The 15699-nt window shown below is 47.1% G+C and overlaps 1 protein-coding gene across 10 annotated transcripts in view; it reads right to left on the reverse strand.

Moving 5' to 3' along the window:
* The window catches only part of tenm4 (teneurin transmembrane protein 4), a 174837-nt gene that overhangs the window by 5783 nt on the left and 153355 nt on the right, over positions 1-15699 (reverse strand). For all 10 annotated transcript variants that reach the window (XM_042708659.1, XM_031572996.2, XM_012830933.3 and 7 more), the window contains 3 exons: positions 9476-9772; positions 6556-8173; positions 4338-4480 (listed from right to left, as the gene is read on the reverse strand). In XM_042708659.1, the coding sequence (XP_042564593.1) occupies positions 4338-4480; positions 6556-8173; positions 9476-9772 (2058 nt within the window). The remainder of the gene's footprint in view (positions 1-4337; positions 4481-6555; positions 8174-9475; positions 9773-15699) is intronic.

The following is a 15699-nucleotide window of genomic DNA, read 5'->3' on the forward strand; positions in this document are numbered from 1 at the left end:
ATGTGTGTGTGTGTGTGTGTGTGTGTGGTGGTCAAGCCAGGGATTCTGGAGGGCATGTCTGTCTAGTACACTCAACACCCCCTGTTTTAGCCGGCTATTAAAAGCTCCACTGCAGCTGCAGACAACAGCTAGCCACCTCAGGGCCAAACAAGAGAGCGAGACGCCATCGTCTTCACACTTAACGCTCTCTATTGGATTTTAGTGTGTATAGGTATGTTACACCCACAGACGTAATAAACCACAAACATAATACAAATCTGTACTTCTTAAACGTAATAAACCCACAGACATAGTAACTGTTGCCTACCACAAATGTAATAACTGTTTCCCCACAAACATAATTATTACGTTTGCAGGAAGTCACTACGTTTGTGGGAAGGTAAAAAAAAATGTATTGCATCAAAAGTGATAAATCACTAATATAGTGAAATTCTACCTGTTATGTCAGTTGTTTGTCAAAAATCATCACTATTTTTTAAAGGTTCATTGTGGTGTAGGATCTATTGTATCCTATTTGAGAGGGGCTAGACTACAAACTCTGTTTTATGAAAATGTACTAGCTGTCAAGTTCATCACTATTCAAGATGTATTCTCAAAACAAATAGGTGGATGAGATCAGAGATGGCACTTAGTTTGAAAAACTACTGTTGGAGGTGGCATTTAAGGTAATATTTACAATTTGCTTGACCAAAAAAATAAACCCAAACTGATACAAAGGGCTTGCAAACACATTGTAGATGTATCACAGGGTCAATAAATGGATCCAGATACTGTCGACCTATCCAGTGCTGGTCAGGCTGAACTCCCTTATGCTGGGGGTATTCTGTCCAGTCTTGTTGAAGCTGAACACCCCAGTCCCAATAGTGATGAATTCCCAATTGCTAGTGATTTATTTTGACAAACATACTCTTACAACTGAACAGGTAGAATTTCACTATATTAGTGATTTATAACATTTAATGTACTAAAGAAATTCGACCTTTCCACAAACGTAATAATGTCCTGCAAATGTAATAATTATTAGGTCTGTGGGAAATGGGTTATTACATCTGTGGTGGGTAACAGTCATTATGTTTATGGGATTCTTACATTTAAAAAGTGCAGATCTGTATTACATGTGTGGTTCATAACGTTTGTGGGTGTAACTTATATATACATTTATATGTTTATGTCTATACAGTTCAGAGAGCCATGCTGTGAAAAGCTATGAGGGAACTGGGTTAGTAGTCACCCTGTCTGATGTCAAATCCTTTAATATGATTCCCTCTAGGGCAGAGGGAATATTCAAAACCCACTGTCACATTTGATAAACTAAATGCCTCAAGCCACGTAGTACATCACCTGCATTATTATACATGGTTTATGGTAGAAATCCGTTAAGGGTGACTGGTGAACATGAGAACATTAACACTTTGAAGAACGTTAGGCACTGGCCCTGTTTACATGTTCACGCCAGAGCACCGTAACCCCCCCCCCCCCCCCCCCCCCCGCCCCAGTTGCCCAGAGCAGCGGTTCTGCTGCCTGCGCCCCCCCCCCCCGGCAGAGCCACATGACTTCAAGGTGCCGCCTTGGTGGGGGTGAAACAGATAATAAGTATGGAGGAGCCTTGGCTTCCCGAATCATCTCCACCGACCTTCATTGCTTCCATCTGATGGGAACTCGGTGAACTTGAAACAGCCGAGAGCATGTGAGCACAACAGCCCCCCCTCCAGGCCCGGTGGGGAATATGTAGCTCCTTCCACTCTGCAGCCTGGGCACCATTTAGCATGGAGTCCGTCTCCGGCGTCTATTTTTTTTTATATGGCTGCTTGAAAAGCCCATAAATGCCACATAATCATATTGCCCGAAAAGGCCATTTAGCAGGCAATTAAAATCATTTGCCTTTCCTCATAAAAGACCAGAACAAGTGGCTCTGATAGCTGCAGGAAGGGAAGGCTGATTTATATGGTGTGCTGGCTACTGTTACACAGATCAAACTCGCTCTCCCCTTTCTCCCTTTTCTTTCCCTTCTTTCGTTCTTTTTTTTTTTCCCTCCCGGTCCATTCTTCCAACTTCAGATGGAATATACATGGGGGTGGCCCCACAGTGCGGGTTTGTTACAGCACTTTCTGGGCGTGAAGGAGGAGGAAGGGTCCCCATTTGAAATGGAAATGGGGGAAGGAAGGTCTGTCTGAATGGGTCTAAAGCTTTCCTCTGTTGCTTCTAGCTCCTCCGAGGGAGGTGGGGGGGGGAGGGAGAGAAAAGGAGAGCCGGGGGGTGTGGGGGGGGGAGAAGGAAGGGACAAAGAAAGAGACTCCATATCTGGCAAAGCCAACTCCAAAACTCCTGGGAGACAGGCACACAAGCCATCCCAGCGAAAACTGCTGGGGGAGGCATCCCATGGGTCTGTGTGTGATTGTGTGTGAGTGTGTGTGTGTGTGTGTGTGTGAGAGAGAGAGAGTTAGTGAATGTGTGTGTGTGTGTGTGTGTGTGTGTGTGTGATGACTGAGTCTGTCCTATTTCGTTCACATTACCATCTTGGGAAGGTACATAATGAGGGTTAGGCAAACACTTCTCCCTCTATTTGCTATGCCGTTGCGTCCACAGAAGATTATCTGCTGTGAAATGGAAAGCATGGCCGTTTATTTGAATCACCAACCTCTCTGAACATTGCGGACCCAGAGATGGGCAAGACAGGCGGCAGAGCTCACTTCTCAACGGTGGGTGTCTGGCATGGGGTCTCTTTCCACTCTCTCCTACTTCATTTGCACAAGTCCCAGAACACACTAAAATCGTCTGATACGCTTAAATAGTTAATGGGCTTTGAACACATCATGTTTCACAAATGGAACAGCTGGGTTTGGCGAAAGATTAAATAAACATGACGGCCTCCCTTCAGAGAATTTGTTAAAGCAACAAGAAGCTTTATTTGAGCTTTCAGGGAGAAAAAGAGGCAAAAAAATAGTAATGTTTTGCAAAATAACTATAAGGGCCTGCAATGTGTCATGTAAAAGCCGTCAACATCTCCGAATGCAAGATAGACTTCAACAAATGCATTACAAGGCATGAAACAAACACTCCTAATAAAATCTCTGGTGCCTCCAACATCAGGATTATCTTAGCATCAAAAAATGCCTCTTCTATATACGCATACTTATCCATTTTCCTTGAATGTGTGAGACCCTTATGTAACTTGTCAACAAGAGCGAGGCTTCAAACAGTTATTGTTTCATCATTTCATATTATCCAGCCTGGCGCCTCTCCCTGCTCTTCCTCACCCCCGTGCCCCGCAGGCTCCTTCGTCTCCTTATTGTATCCTCTATTTCAAAAGAACTCGCGGCCGACACTCTTTGTGTTTGTATCTCCAATAGAGAGAGGTGGGTCTAACTTGACACGAGAGCCGTATCGGCCGAGCGAACGCCTGCTTGTCAAACCAAAACAAACCTCCCTGTCTCATCATTACGAAAGATGCCTTTTAAAAGAATCTGCCTGTGAGCTCACGTGCCTTCTCTCTCCCTCTTGACCTGGTGTTTTTGTTTGGGGCGCCGGGTCGCAGGCGGGTAGCTCGGCTGGCACCAGCGGTGTCTTTACATATGAAAAGCAAACAAATGTGGCGGCCTGGCATGGCTGCCGCAGCGGGTGGCACTCTCCGGCTGTAACTCGACGCGCCGCGAAGACAACAGCCGCTTCGTCAATAATTCAGGTGGCTTAAAGGCAACTCGCTGGGCTTGATAGATGCCCGCGTTCTGCTGATGCCTGGGTGTTTGCTTATGTGACTGTGTGTGTGTGTGTGTGTGTGTGTGTGTGTGGGGGTGTGTGTGTGGGTGTGGGTGTAGGTATCGGGGGCGGGGGCTGGGGTATGTCTGAGTGTGTTTGTGTGTTTTGTATATGTGTGCACAAGGAGGGTTGTAAGGGGGAGATGAAATCGATGGCGGGGGCTGGCGGAGGAAAAGTGGAGTGAATTTCCCTAATGGCAGGATTATTAGAAGGGCTCTGGGAGAGTCTGACCCCCATTCCCCTCTGCTCTCAGAAAGAGACACGAAGCAAGAGAGACGGAAGGAGAGAGATAATAAAAAAAAGAGGGAGAGAGAGAGACTGAGCAAGGGAGAGGGAGTGAGTGCTACTGATAAGAAGAGATGGAGCGAGAGATGGGGAGAGAGTAGATAAAAAGAGGTAGAGCAAGAAGTGAAAGTCTAGGTTTGCTTGGTGATTTGTAAGTCCTGAATAGTGTGTTGGGGAGAGGGGGCAATTTCTGACAATTTCTGTCTAGAGCCTGGAGCTCATGTCTAAAATTCAGGGTACAGACAGATGACTAAACGGACAGGCAGAGGTGTCTGGATGAGGGAGTGCCGTCTCACCTTGGTGCTGTCCCATTCCTGAGTCTTCATCTGTGTGTTGATCAGCTCGTACGAAGGCTCCATGGAGTCCAAGACGGGCTTCTTGTAGCCCGGAATGACGTTGTACAGCTGAAAGCCGAATGTCACCAGCCAGCTGTTGACATCTGCAGGACAGCAGAGGGGACAGAAAAACCAATAACTTAACCTTCATTCTCTTACCACTCAGTGACCGTTGATTCATTAGAAAACACAACACGGGTTCAAGAGAGTTCCTCTTCCCCCTGACTTTCCCATTCTCTTTTGCTGCTTCAAACGAAATGAACTGCTCTTACAGCCAGCGTGGGATCGCTTGATTAGTTTCAGACACTGGGCTAAAATGTGATGGATGTTTTCGAGGAGGATGGCGAACTCCGCAATTCTCTCCTTCCTCCTCACCGAGCTCTGCTCATCTCGCAGGCTAACAGCTCGGCATTACACATGGGTGACGGTGACTTCCTGCTGCAGGTCTTTAGCAGGTCACAAAATTTCATTTTCGTGCCGGCTTGATATTTCACTTCTCTTTCCCCTGAACATCAAAAACAGAAATCATGCGCATGTTGTTTGTCGTGGGCTGTGTACATTTTTTCTCACTCCACATTTGTGCAATGAAGTGTGCAAAGTGAACCTTGACCTCAAACCCAGTCGACTGCGCTGTGATAAGCTACCTTCTTCACAACGCCTAATATACTTGTCACGGTTAGACACCTTCACAGTGACGGCATGGCTATGTGTTGCTGGGGGGGGGGGGGGGGGGAATCTTTCTTTGTGAGCAATGGCACCTGACAAAGCTGCTTTACATAAGAATATGTTTAAGGACAATGCGAGCGGCTCTCTTAATTCCGGCAACGGAATAGAAATGTCAAGGCCATCAATCACTGTCGGCAGGTGAGAGTGGCGCTCGACATGGATATTGGAGCGTACCGCCGGCCTGCTTAGCATTCCGCACCCAGCCGGAGGGGCCGTGATGTGACCGACCGCCAGGTTTACTGGCGCAGCACTCACTTTGGTTAGAGAATGAAGTTTAGCAGCAGAGCAACATGGCAAATAGATGATAACAGGGAGAGAGAGAGAGAGGGAGAGAAAGCAGAAGAGAGAGCAGGAAAAAGAGAGAGAGAGAGAGAGAGAGAGAGAGAGAGAGAGAGAGAGAGAGAGAGAGAGAGAGAGAGAGGAAGGGACAGAACATAAAAGGGAGAGAATTTCACCTGGAACAAATGAGTGTCACCCGTTTTCTATTCCTTCTCTGGAAGTTTTCACTACCCTCCTTAATCATAATGAAACTAATTCAGCATATAAAGGCAACGGACCACGTTTAGAATAAAGGCCTTTGCTCATTTTTGGATACAAAAACAGCAAGATGCCATTAATCAAATTAGAACCAGATGCCACTCTTCTTATACACATTCTTTCATCTTGCATCAAGAGGCAAACGGTCAAGGTTATGGTGGAACCTCAAACAAAACACACAGGCATCAGCTTTAAAACAACCCTTTGGAGTGGCTTCCTATACGCTCGTCCTTTCTACTGCTGTTTCTGCTTTGGAGTCGAGCGAGCGCGCTGATACAACAGCCTCTGGCAGTGAGCTGTATGGTACCCATTGTGTGCTCCTTCTCCACCGGGGAGCCTTCACTCCTGTTTACCTCCCCCCCCTGCATTCAGGCACCGAAAGAGTGATGTGATATTTCAAGGGAAAGAGCTGAATGCTGAACAGAGGGAGTACTCTGCTGTGTGCCACTGATTGAGAAAGAGAAAGAGAAAGAGAGAGAGAGAGAGAGAGAGAGAGAGAGAGAGAGAGAGAGAGAGAGAGAGAGCATGGGAGGGGGAAGAAGTAAATGTGTAGGAAAAAAGCAGCATTCCGAACAGGGCCCAAAGGAGAGCCTGAAAAATGACCCACCTGCTGTGGTAAGGACCCTCTTTAAAAAAAAACCAAACACTGCCATCACAGAGTGTAATGCACAAACACTATTTCCCTTGCAAACTGCTGCTGTAACTGGCACGCTGCTTGTTTTTGTGTATTTGAAATGCTGGTCGGCGACATCAGAATGGAGGAACAAAGTCAAAGCTTTGTGAGCGTGGAGTCTATCAAAAGGAGCTGAGTGCTTTTGATCGAGCTCTGTGCTGTAATTTGCCAATCCCCATCAGGTCCAGCTAACAAAGCACTGCTGCAGAGGTGCACTACTGGTGGTTTCATATAGCCACTCACCTGTCATGTAGCACTTGGTCTCCCGGCTATTGGTCAGGGGGTTGTTGTTCTTGAACATGTAGAGGTTAAAGGGCGCAATGTTGTTGCCGTTCAGCGACTGCCACACGTCGTGGTCAGGTGTGGTCCAGCGTCCCGCGAGAGAGTCATAGTCGCGCTTGCCCATGTGGACCAGTTTGATGAGGGGCTCGTAGATGCCGCCTTGGTAGCCGATGATGAGCTGGAAACTGGGGTTGGTGTCCAGGTAGACCTCGCCGAAGGCCGTGTGGAAGATCTGCTTGATCATGGCGCCCGACCCGCTGAAGACGGCCAGCGGGGTGCCGATGTTGTCGCATGCCACGTAGAACTCGTCCCCGCTGCTCAACTCCATGGCGAAGAGGTGGCCCTGGAGGTCGTAGTACAGAGAGGTGATCTCGGAGCTCGAGTGGTTGTACAGGTGCGTGACCCGGGCCGGGCTGGACAGGTCGGCGTAGAAGAACTGCAGGTGGTGTCCCGGGCTGCTGCGGCTGGACACGCGGCGACCCAGCCCGTCGTAGCGGTACTGCACACTCCAGCCAGCCACCCGGTTGTAGGCCCGGGTCAGGTGTCCGGCCGAGTCGTACTCAAAGTAGTCGTTGCCTCGCTGGCGCAGGAAGCCGTCCTCGTCCATCCGGTACTGGACGTCACCGAGACGCGTGATCCGGTCTCGCAGGTCATAGCGCAGTGGGGTGAGGCGAGCGCTGCTTCCGGGACTCAGCAGGTGCAGGTTTCCATTGAGGTCGTAACTATAGCGCCAGAGCGGTTTGTCGTTAAGGGAGACGGTCTGCAGCTGGCCGTCCGCGTCATACTCGTAGGCATAGCGAGTGGTGTTGGCGTAAGGTCCGACTTTCAGCTCCTTAGCCACCACACGGCCCATGTTGTCATACTGCACCATCATCCAATACATAAGTGACCGGAAGATCTCGTACTGAACCTCCTTGACACGGCCATAGGCGTCAAAGTGCTTGGTGTGTGTCATTACAGCGGTGGTGATAATCTGGTTTATATCGTAGTAGATGACACCGAACTTGCCAAACTGCTCCGTCTTGCCCGACACATCGTCATAGCGATATAGGTCGATGGGTAGCGGCGTCTCGTTGATGACCGCCTGCATGCTGGTCACCCGGAAGCTGTTGTCGTAGTTGTAGTCAAATCGGGCGTTCACCAGACCCTCCTCGCTGAAGCGGAAGATCTGTCGGTCGATGAGTGGGCCCAGCTGCCGGTACCGGATTGTACAGGTGAAGCTGCCCTCGCTCTGAAGGCTAACTGTCTTTAGCAACCCGGCCGCTTCGTCATAGGTGAAGGCCACGCGAGTCGTGTCGTGGAGCACCTCCAGTAGCTTCGAGAGCTTGCCGTACTTGTAAATAACGCGTCGGCCTGTGCCCAGGTGCTGGGTCTGCAGCAGCAAGCCCTCCTCGCTGTAGTCTTGCAGCACCGACGCGTTTCCCTCTGGCGGCCGGTACGTATTGCGGTAGTAGCCCACTGAGCGCGTGGTCTCCAGGGTCTGCCTCGCCACGTTGGGCATGGTCACCGACGACAGGCGGTCGTTCTTGTCAAACTCAAATATGTACTGCCGCTGACTGAAGAGCAGCAGGACCATGGACTGCAGAGAGGGGGAAGGGGGTGGGGAGGGAGAGAAGACATCAGTGTTAACACTCCACATGACAACAGATTTCACCACTCACAAACGCCAGAGATTTTAGCCAGCTATGTTAATAGCCCTGCCGGTCCCCACTGACAGAGATGTTAAGCCGTTAAAATGATAAACTCCCTGGCCGCAAGGAGAGTGTGAAGGTCACAACTAATGCATGCCTCCTATTGGCCTAAATGATGAGCTGCACAGCCAAAGTCTGACTCAAAACAGACCACAGCAGGAACACACATTAGAAAAAAGGCTGAAAGGAGCTTGGTACCACTGGCAGGTACATTTAGCCCCACATATGCATATTAAAGGAAGCTGTGGCCCATCAATTCCCCCTACTGTCAAAGTGGCTGAGAGTCACACCAAACAACAGATTACAGGAACGTTACACATGGGGAGAAGTACATTTCAATAGGAAAGTGTATTCTTTTCTCTCTTTGAATCCGCATTTGATATGGGTTTTCAGTTATTCTTCCCAGTGATTTATACAAGGCGCATTCAGGTACACAAATGAGATCTTTAAAATCCATCTAGGCGCGGTGAGCGGCTGCCATCTTCACATAAAAGGTGTGAGCCACAGCCTCCGCATCTTTCCTTGAGATCTCTGCACTAATTAACGCTTGGAAAGTGACATTTTTTCCATTTCTCTTTCCTGCGCTGCACTATTTTAAGGCATAAGTGTGCTGTCAAGCTGTCTGCGGCAACAATGTGTGGAGCAGTAGAAGCTCATCTCACTAGACCTCCATGTCTTTGTAGTGAGCGCCTCTGAAAAGGCTTAATGACAACCAAAAGGGCAAGAGTTAAAAGTGTAGTACCCTTCCCCCTTATTCAACGTCAGATAAGAACAGCCCCTGTTAGTTACAACTAAGAATTGTAGAACGCAGAGTTACTCATAAGATGGGCAAAACTCTGCATGTTCTAAATGTAAAATTTGCATTAGCTCAAACAAAAAACAAGCACATGGAGGATATTGATGTCTATCTATATACAGTTATACAAATCATCTTGGCTCATAATAAATCGATACATACCAATATTATACTGCCCACTTCCATAATTATATGCTGTGTTTTATTAGGGAGTGGTTATTCTTAGGTCATTCATCGTACTAAACTGCACTTTTACTGTGGCTGTTGTGTTCTTGTCAGAGTTTGTACTTGTTACACAATTTTACAATTTTAACTAATAAGCCAACTTTGACAAACTACCCTCTAGGGCAATCACATGAACAGAAACAACCACAACAACTACAGCCTTCCGCACCTTCTCCAGATAGGTGTAGGTCCACGACTTCCCGTCGGCGAAGGTCTGTGAGTTTATGCGGCCATTCTGGTCATAGTCCATGCGCACGGACATGGTGCCCCTCTGGATGCCGGCCACATGCCCGCTGGCGGAGTAGGTGACATTGACGCCATTGAGGCGGATGCTGGGGGCCCAGAGGGTGGGGCGGCCGGCGTGGTCGTAGTGGATGCGCAGTGTGAACTTCCTGTGATCGTCATACACCTTCTCGGTTCGGGTGATGCGGTCGAAGTCCATGGACAGCAGATTGCGGTTGTGTACCTGTCAGAAAGAGGGAAGAGGGAGGGAGGGAGAGAGAGAGACAAAGAGAGAGAGAATAAGTTCACAGTAAATACTGCCTGTTATTTTTTAAGTGAGAAACCAAGGTGTGTGTGGAAGGATGCTTCAAACATCAGTGGAGGGGAGAAACAAAACAAAAAAAAACCTCTGACTACCGAGGCGACCAAAACACGGCTTAAAAAAAGCCACAATTATTTATTTTAATTACAAAGACTATATCTAGGGAGTTGAGGAGTCAGTGAAGTGATTCACACATAATTACATATTTTATTAAAAGCAAAAGCCAGCTTCCTTTTGTTTGTGTGTGGGACAAACTTTAAAGTGAGACTCTGACCGCTCAAGCATGAGACAAATGTGTGCATTGATCAGAAGAGAAAAAAAATCACTCCTGCCCCCCCTTCAGAAAAAGCACAACTTGCAAGGACGTGGGCGACTTTCACTTTACTTAGCCATTTCAATTACGAGAGTGTGAGAGAGTATACTGCATGAAAAGTGGGGTGTCCGTCGTTAAGCAGCGCTGTAAATTCTCTGCAAATAACGAGTATGTAATAAATGAAACAAGTGCAAAATTTCCTGTCCCCAAAAGGTTGTGAGAAGGTGGTCCACGCTTTTATATCTTCCAGAGTTGATTATTGTAAGGCATTATTTTAAGGCATTAGCCAGGTATCACTTCATAAACTGCATGTCGTCCAAAACGCAGCAGCTAGACTTTTAACAAGGACCAAGAAGTTTGATAACATCTCACCTGTTTTAGCTACACTCTACACTTGCTTCCAGTAAAGGATTGATTTTAAGATTTTATTGTTGGTTTGGCTGGTCTAGCTCCAGGCGATATTTCAGTTACATTAGTAGATGTATTGTGTCAACACGCAGTGCATTGTGCATTACTGATTGTATGTACTGACTATGTGAACAGCTGCTTGGAAGCGAGGCAGAGTGGACTCGCTGCTGATGAAATGGATTTCTGGAGACAAGGGTTTAATTTCCAACCGCTGTAAGGTGTCTCTGTAAGTTGCTTTGGATAAAAGTGTATAAAAATACCTGAACTTTACCCTTCAGACAAGACTGGAAGCCAATCCGAAGTACACGACTACCCATCCTACACGTTGCCTACACATTAGACAATATTTCAAGGCTCATCTGATGCCCCAGGTCCGGCTGTCAGCGAACTAATCTTATGCCCCAGGTCCAGCTGATGCACCAGGTCCGACTGTCGGCTAACTAATCTTATGCCTAAGGGCCGGCTGATGCACCAGGTCCGACTCTCGGCTAACTAATCTTATGCCTAAGGGCCGGCTGATGTTCCAGATCCAGCAGTCATCAGTTGCTTTCACACAGTTGTGTTAATGCATTTGCCATTTCTGCAATGTATCAATAAAGCTCTTACTTTTAATCAACGTGTTTCTCGCAAATCCATGTTCCCCAAATTAGTGAATGTTTATGTCATTAACTATAGCCCATAACAATAACATGAACACATGTAAGGGATAATGGATAATGGCCATGGTGTTGAAGGGACCAGCATAGGTCATAAGAATATGCCATAGTCAATAAGTCAATGATATTATACCTAGTTCTAATTGTTACTTTTATTTGGACTTAACTAGCATGTAAACAGTTCCAGGGTGAATATACTTGATTTTGACCAGGGGAGTGAGGTGCGACATTGGTCTCACCTCCCCCCCCAGGTCGAGACAAAGAACCCTGCATGCATGGCCCATTTGAATAGACGTAACACCCCTTAATGTCAGTGTATTTAACAGACTGTTCCCCAAGGAACAAGTCAGATATGCTGAGGTGAGGTTCTGTGAGGGAGGATGGATCTGAAAGTCTCTGTCTCACAAATGGTCGGCCGCCATTCTTCAAGAATAAACCTGAATCCTGACTGATCAAACCTAAGACTGAATCTTCAATATATGGTATAAAACTAATTACCATCAGTGTTCGGGTAGCAGAACAAGGTGGTTGGAGGTGGCCGTTACACCTCGTGTGCATTACTTTCTGCTACCGGAATGCCATTAAGTCCATTATCCCGCTTATATCACGGATGTTTGCATAATGTTAATTTGCAGATATAATTTCCATGTTTTGATCGCTAAAATTTGGGTTTAGGGTTACTGAAAAATTAGGACGGATTTAGGATTGCTACTCATCTTGATTTTAAAGCAAAGCTGCTTGTTTATAAACCATGAATAGGACACGACCAATTTACCTCACAGACATGTGATACACCTGCTAGACCTCTCAGATCGGAGACAAATGTGTTGGTAATACCTACTGTCTAAACTTAAGACCCAACTGTTCTCAGATGCTTTTTGTTAACTGATCAAATGCACTCAACTTCTTATTTATCTACGTTCTTTAGCTTCCTTTTAAATATTTTTTCAATATGTGATTTTAACTTTTATAATGCTATTTTATGTACTCCGTACATTCTCAACTATTTTATTCCGTTTCATGTTTTTTGTATGTTGTTTTCATTATGTTCTTTACTTTATTTTAATTATATATGTATGTTTCACTCTGTCTTTATCTTTCCTTTGCTTTTTTTTTGTAAAGCATATTGAATTGCCTCTGTGTATGAAATGTGCTATATAAATAATAAGGGCCCAGGGTGACTAATATTGCAACCAGTCAGTGATTTTTCTTTTTTAAAAGTGGTGGTTTAATCCCATGCTTGAGAGAGGCAAGTTCTAGCCAGATAGTTCAGAGGCTAATTAGTAATTAGTCTCCCCCCTTCTGTGTTCTATTCTTGACAAAACTAAAAAGCTAACATAGACTTCACAAGCCGTTACATGCCGGGAATTCATGAGGTTGGCAGAGATTTACAGGGCTGAAAATCATTTTTTTCCCCATGCAGTTGTTAGTGTGTGTATGCGTGTGCGCACTGCAGACTGATCAATGGCTGCCGGGCTCTGCCAGACGAAGGCTAAACCTCGCAACATTGTCTGGACGAACCCCGCGCGCCGGCTTGGGTTCCCATGGCGATGCAGGGAGGACACAGACCCCTGACCCTGGACGCATGCTGTGATCAGAGCGTGGCTGTATCGATGGGCTGCTTGCACTAATCCCACGGGCCACATCCAGGTCAATGCAGATGGGAGGGGGGCAGGGGCAGTGGTGGTGTTGGAGGTAGGGAGGGGCCTGGCTGGGCTTTTGTCTGCTGGCTCTGTCTGTGGCAGCTCAAATAAACTCACTCTAGCGTCTCATCGCTGAAGGAGATCAAGGGGAGAATGAAGGGGCATGAAGGGGGCACTCCAGCGTCTTATTTCCACCTCATCATAGGCAGGCGGCAGACATACCAGCACGTAGTGAGGAGGCCTCAGCCACAGCACAAGGAGCCAGGCCAGGAGTTAGAAACTGATTCCCATCGAGTGGTTATGGTAGCTGTTAGTCATGGCTTTGAGGGATCTCCTAGTTATAACATTCAAACAGACACACACACACACACAAAACACATCTTCTCCCGCCAGGACTGCATTAAAAGTTAATCCCTGACGTGTAAACTGTAACTAGGAAGCATTGCGAATGAGTTCGTCTGTTTTTAATTACATTGTTGCTGTACAGTGCCATACCAGCAGAGCCAGGCTGCACCATGGGGTGCGTCACCCACTCCAGAACAGCCACAAATTCCTCGTCTCGCACACTAGTTAGTGTGGGATTACAGTGCCTACCCACTGCCTAAAACCGCCATCTGGAGCGTTTAGGCGAGAGAAGAGAGAGCATGTGCTCTAATGAAAAGTCGCCTGCCTCTCTCTTCCCTCTGTTCTGCAATATTTCATTGCCTATCGCCCCCCCCTCCTTCTAGCTTTTTTCACTCTCCCTCTCCCCCTCCCTCTCACTGCCATCATCGCCATGTCACTCTGATTACTCTGCACTCCTCTTGCCAGGTATGCTGGCACCCAGCTTGGCTCCCGGTTTGGCACTGAGCTTGGCGCGGCTTAACAGAGTTTTAAAACGGCTTTGCGAGCTGTTGTTGGCCTCCGTCCAGTGGCATGGTGGAGGGAGGGAGTGCAGAAGGAGGGAGGGGTGTCCTCTTTCTCTCTACCCTTCCTTTGACTCTCTCTCTCGCTCTCTCTCTCTCTCTCTCTCTCTCTCTCTCTCTCTCACTCTCTCTCTCTCACTCTCTCCTGGGGTCTCTCGCCTGTGAAGGGACAATTACACTGGGGCCAATTAATGTCACTAATACCTAATTGAGAGGATTACTTTACACTAAAAGCAACTAGTCTCATGAATAGGAGCATCCTCCTGGGGTGAGGGGGTTGAAAAGTGTGGGGGGGTTACCGATCCCTAACAATCCTTTGCTTGCTCACATGATGGTTTCCCAGGGTTACTAGAGCAGAGCGTTTTTATTCGGTGCCACTCCTTCAACAAAGATTAAGCTAATGGCTGAGGTCAATGAACTGCGAGGATCAATGAACAAAGTGGCGAAGATCAGTCAAAAAAGTTGGGTCCGACATATTTCTTTTATGCGGCAGTTACACACCTGAGGGAGGTTTTCTTTTCTCCCCCTGTTCTAAACACCCAGAGGGATGGACCAGAGTCTACAATCAGGCCCCTTGTCACATCAGGAAGAGAAGAGGTGGAGGTTGGAGAGGGAAAAAAGGAGAAAAGGTAGGCAGCTTAGAGAAGGGGTGGGGGGGTGAAGGGGGATTCTGAAATTCCATAAGGTGGAATGAGAGGGGAGGGTCCTGGATCCTTGTACCGGGTCGTGGTTCAGCAGCAGCCCAATGGGCTGGAAAAAAAGCCCTTTTGGCAGAGATGCCAGTCCTCAAGAGAATGGAAACCCACTGAATGGAAATGAATGGACACTCCCTTAAACAGGGCAGGCTTACGGATAGCAGATAGGCCAGAAAGGATTGTGGGAGGTTTTGAGAGCACAGAGAGGCAAACATCTCAAAATGGCTCCCTGGAATCTAACACTCTAGAGGGGGGACTAAAGGGGACTTGAATGTTTGCACATTAATTGGACTTACTAACTAAACGATGCTGTTGTGCAAACAACCTCCAATGACTCCAGAGATTGGTGACAGCCATCTTTTAATAAACTGCTCGTCTCGACCGCAGTCTGCTCATATCATCATTCACCGTGATTAAAATGACAGTTGTTGAAGGGGGCGTCTCATTTGTTTTCATCAACGCAATCAATTATTCATGCACTCATAGCATATTCAGAGCCCCTGACGAATCTAATAAGTTTGATTCCCTTTTTGTAGCCTCATTAAAATCAAATTAGTCATTTTGTGTTGATTTTCAAATTCAATATTTGCTCTCCTTGCGGTTTCTGATAATAAAAAAAATAAAAAAAGAGCGTTACGACTACTTCAGAGATAAGAGTTTTAATCTTATTTGTTCAGCGTCCGATTTGTCTCTCCTTATAGCAAACAAACAGTCTGACGCTGGCTCATCACACACACACGCATACACACACACGCACATACACACACACACATCCTGTTTGTTTGGAGGCAATACAGGACGCAATTCTAATAACGCAGCGTAAACAAAAAGAGAACAGTCAATACAGAGGCTGTGTATCTGCCATCCACAGTTTGTGCAGCAGTGGGCCTCTGTGGTGGAAAACACATCACTCCAGTGCCCACCCTTCTGCACATTCCCTGACACACACACACACACGCCCTCACTCAGATCTAAGTTTGTCTCTCTGTCTGTGCTGTATAAGTGTACTAACAGACAGAGAGACAAACACACACACACACACACACACACACACACACACACACACACATAAAAACACGCACTCGCACACACACACACTCTCACACACACATTCACGCAACATTGTGAAAGCCCTGGTTCCATGGAGAGAAGAGGAGAGGACAGGAGAGGAGAAGAGAATAGAGGAGAGGAGAGGAGAGGAGAGGAGAGGAGAGGAGTCTCTGTGGCCA

This window comes from Clupea harengus, chromosome 9 (genome assembly GCF_900700415.2).
Source record: "Clupea harengus chromosome 9, Ch_v2.0.2, whole genome shotgun sequence".
Lineage (NCBI taxonomy): Eukaryota > Metazoa > Chordata > Actinopteri > Clupeiformes > Clupeidae > Clupea > Clupea harengus.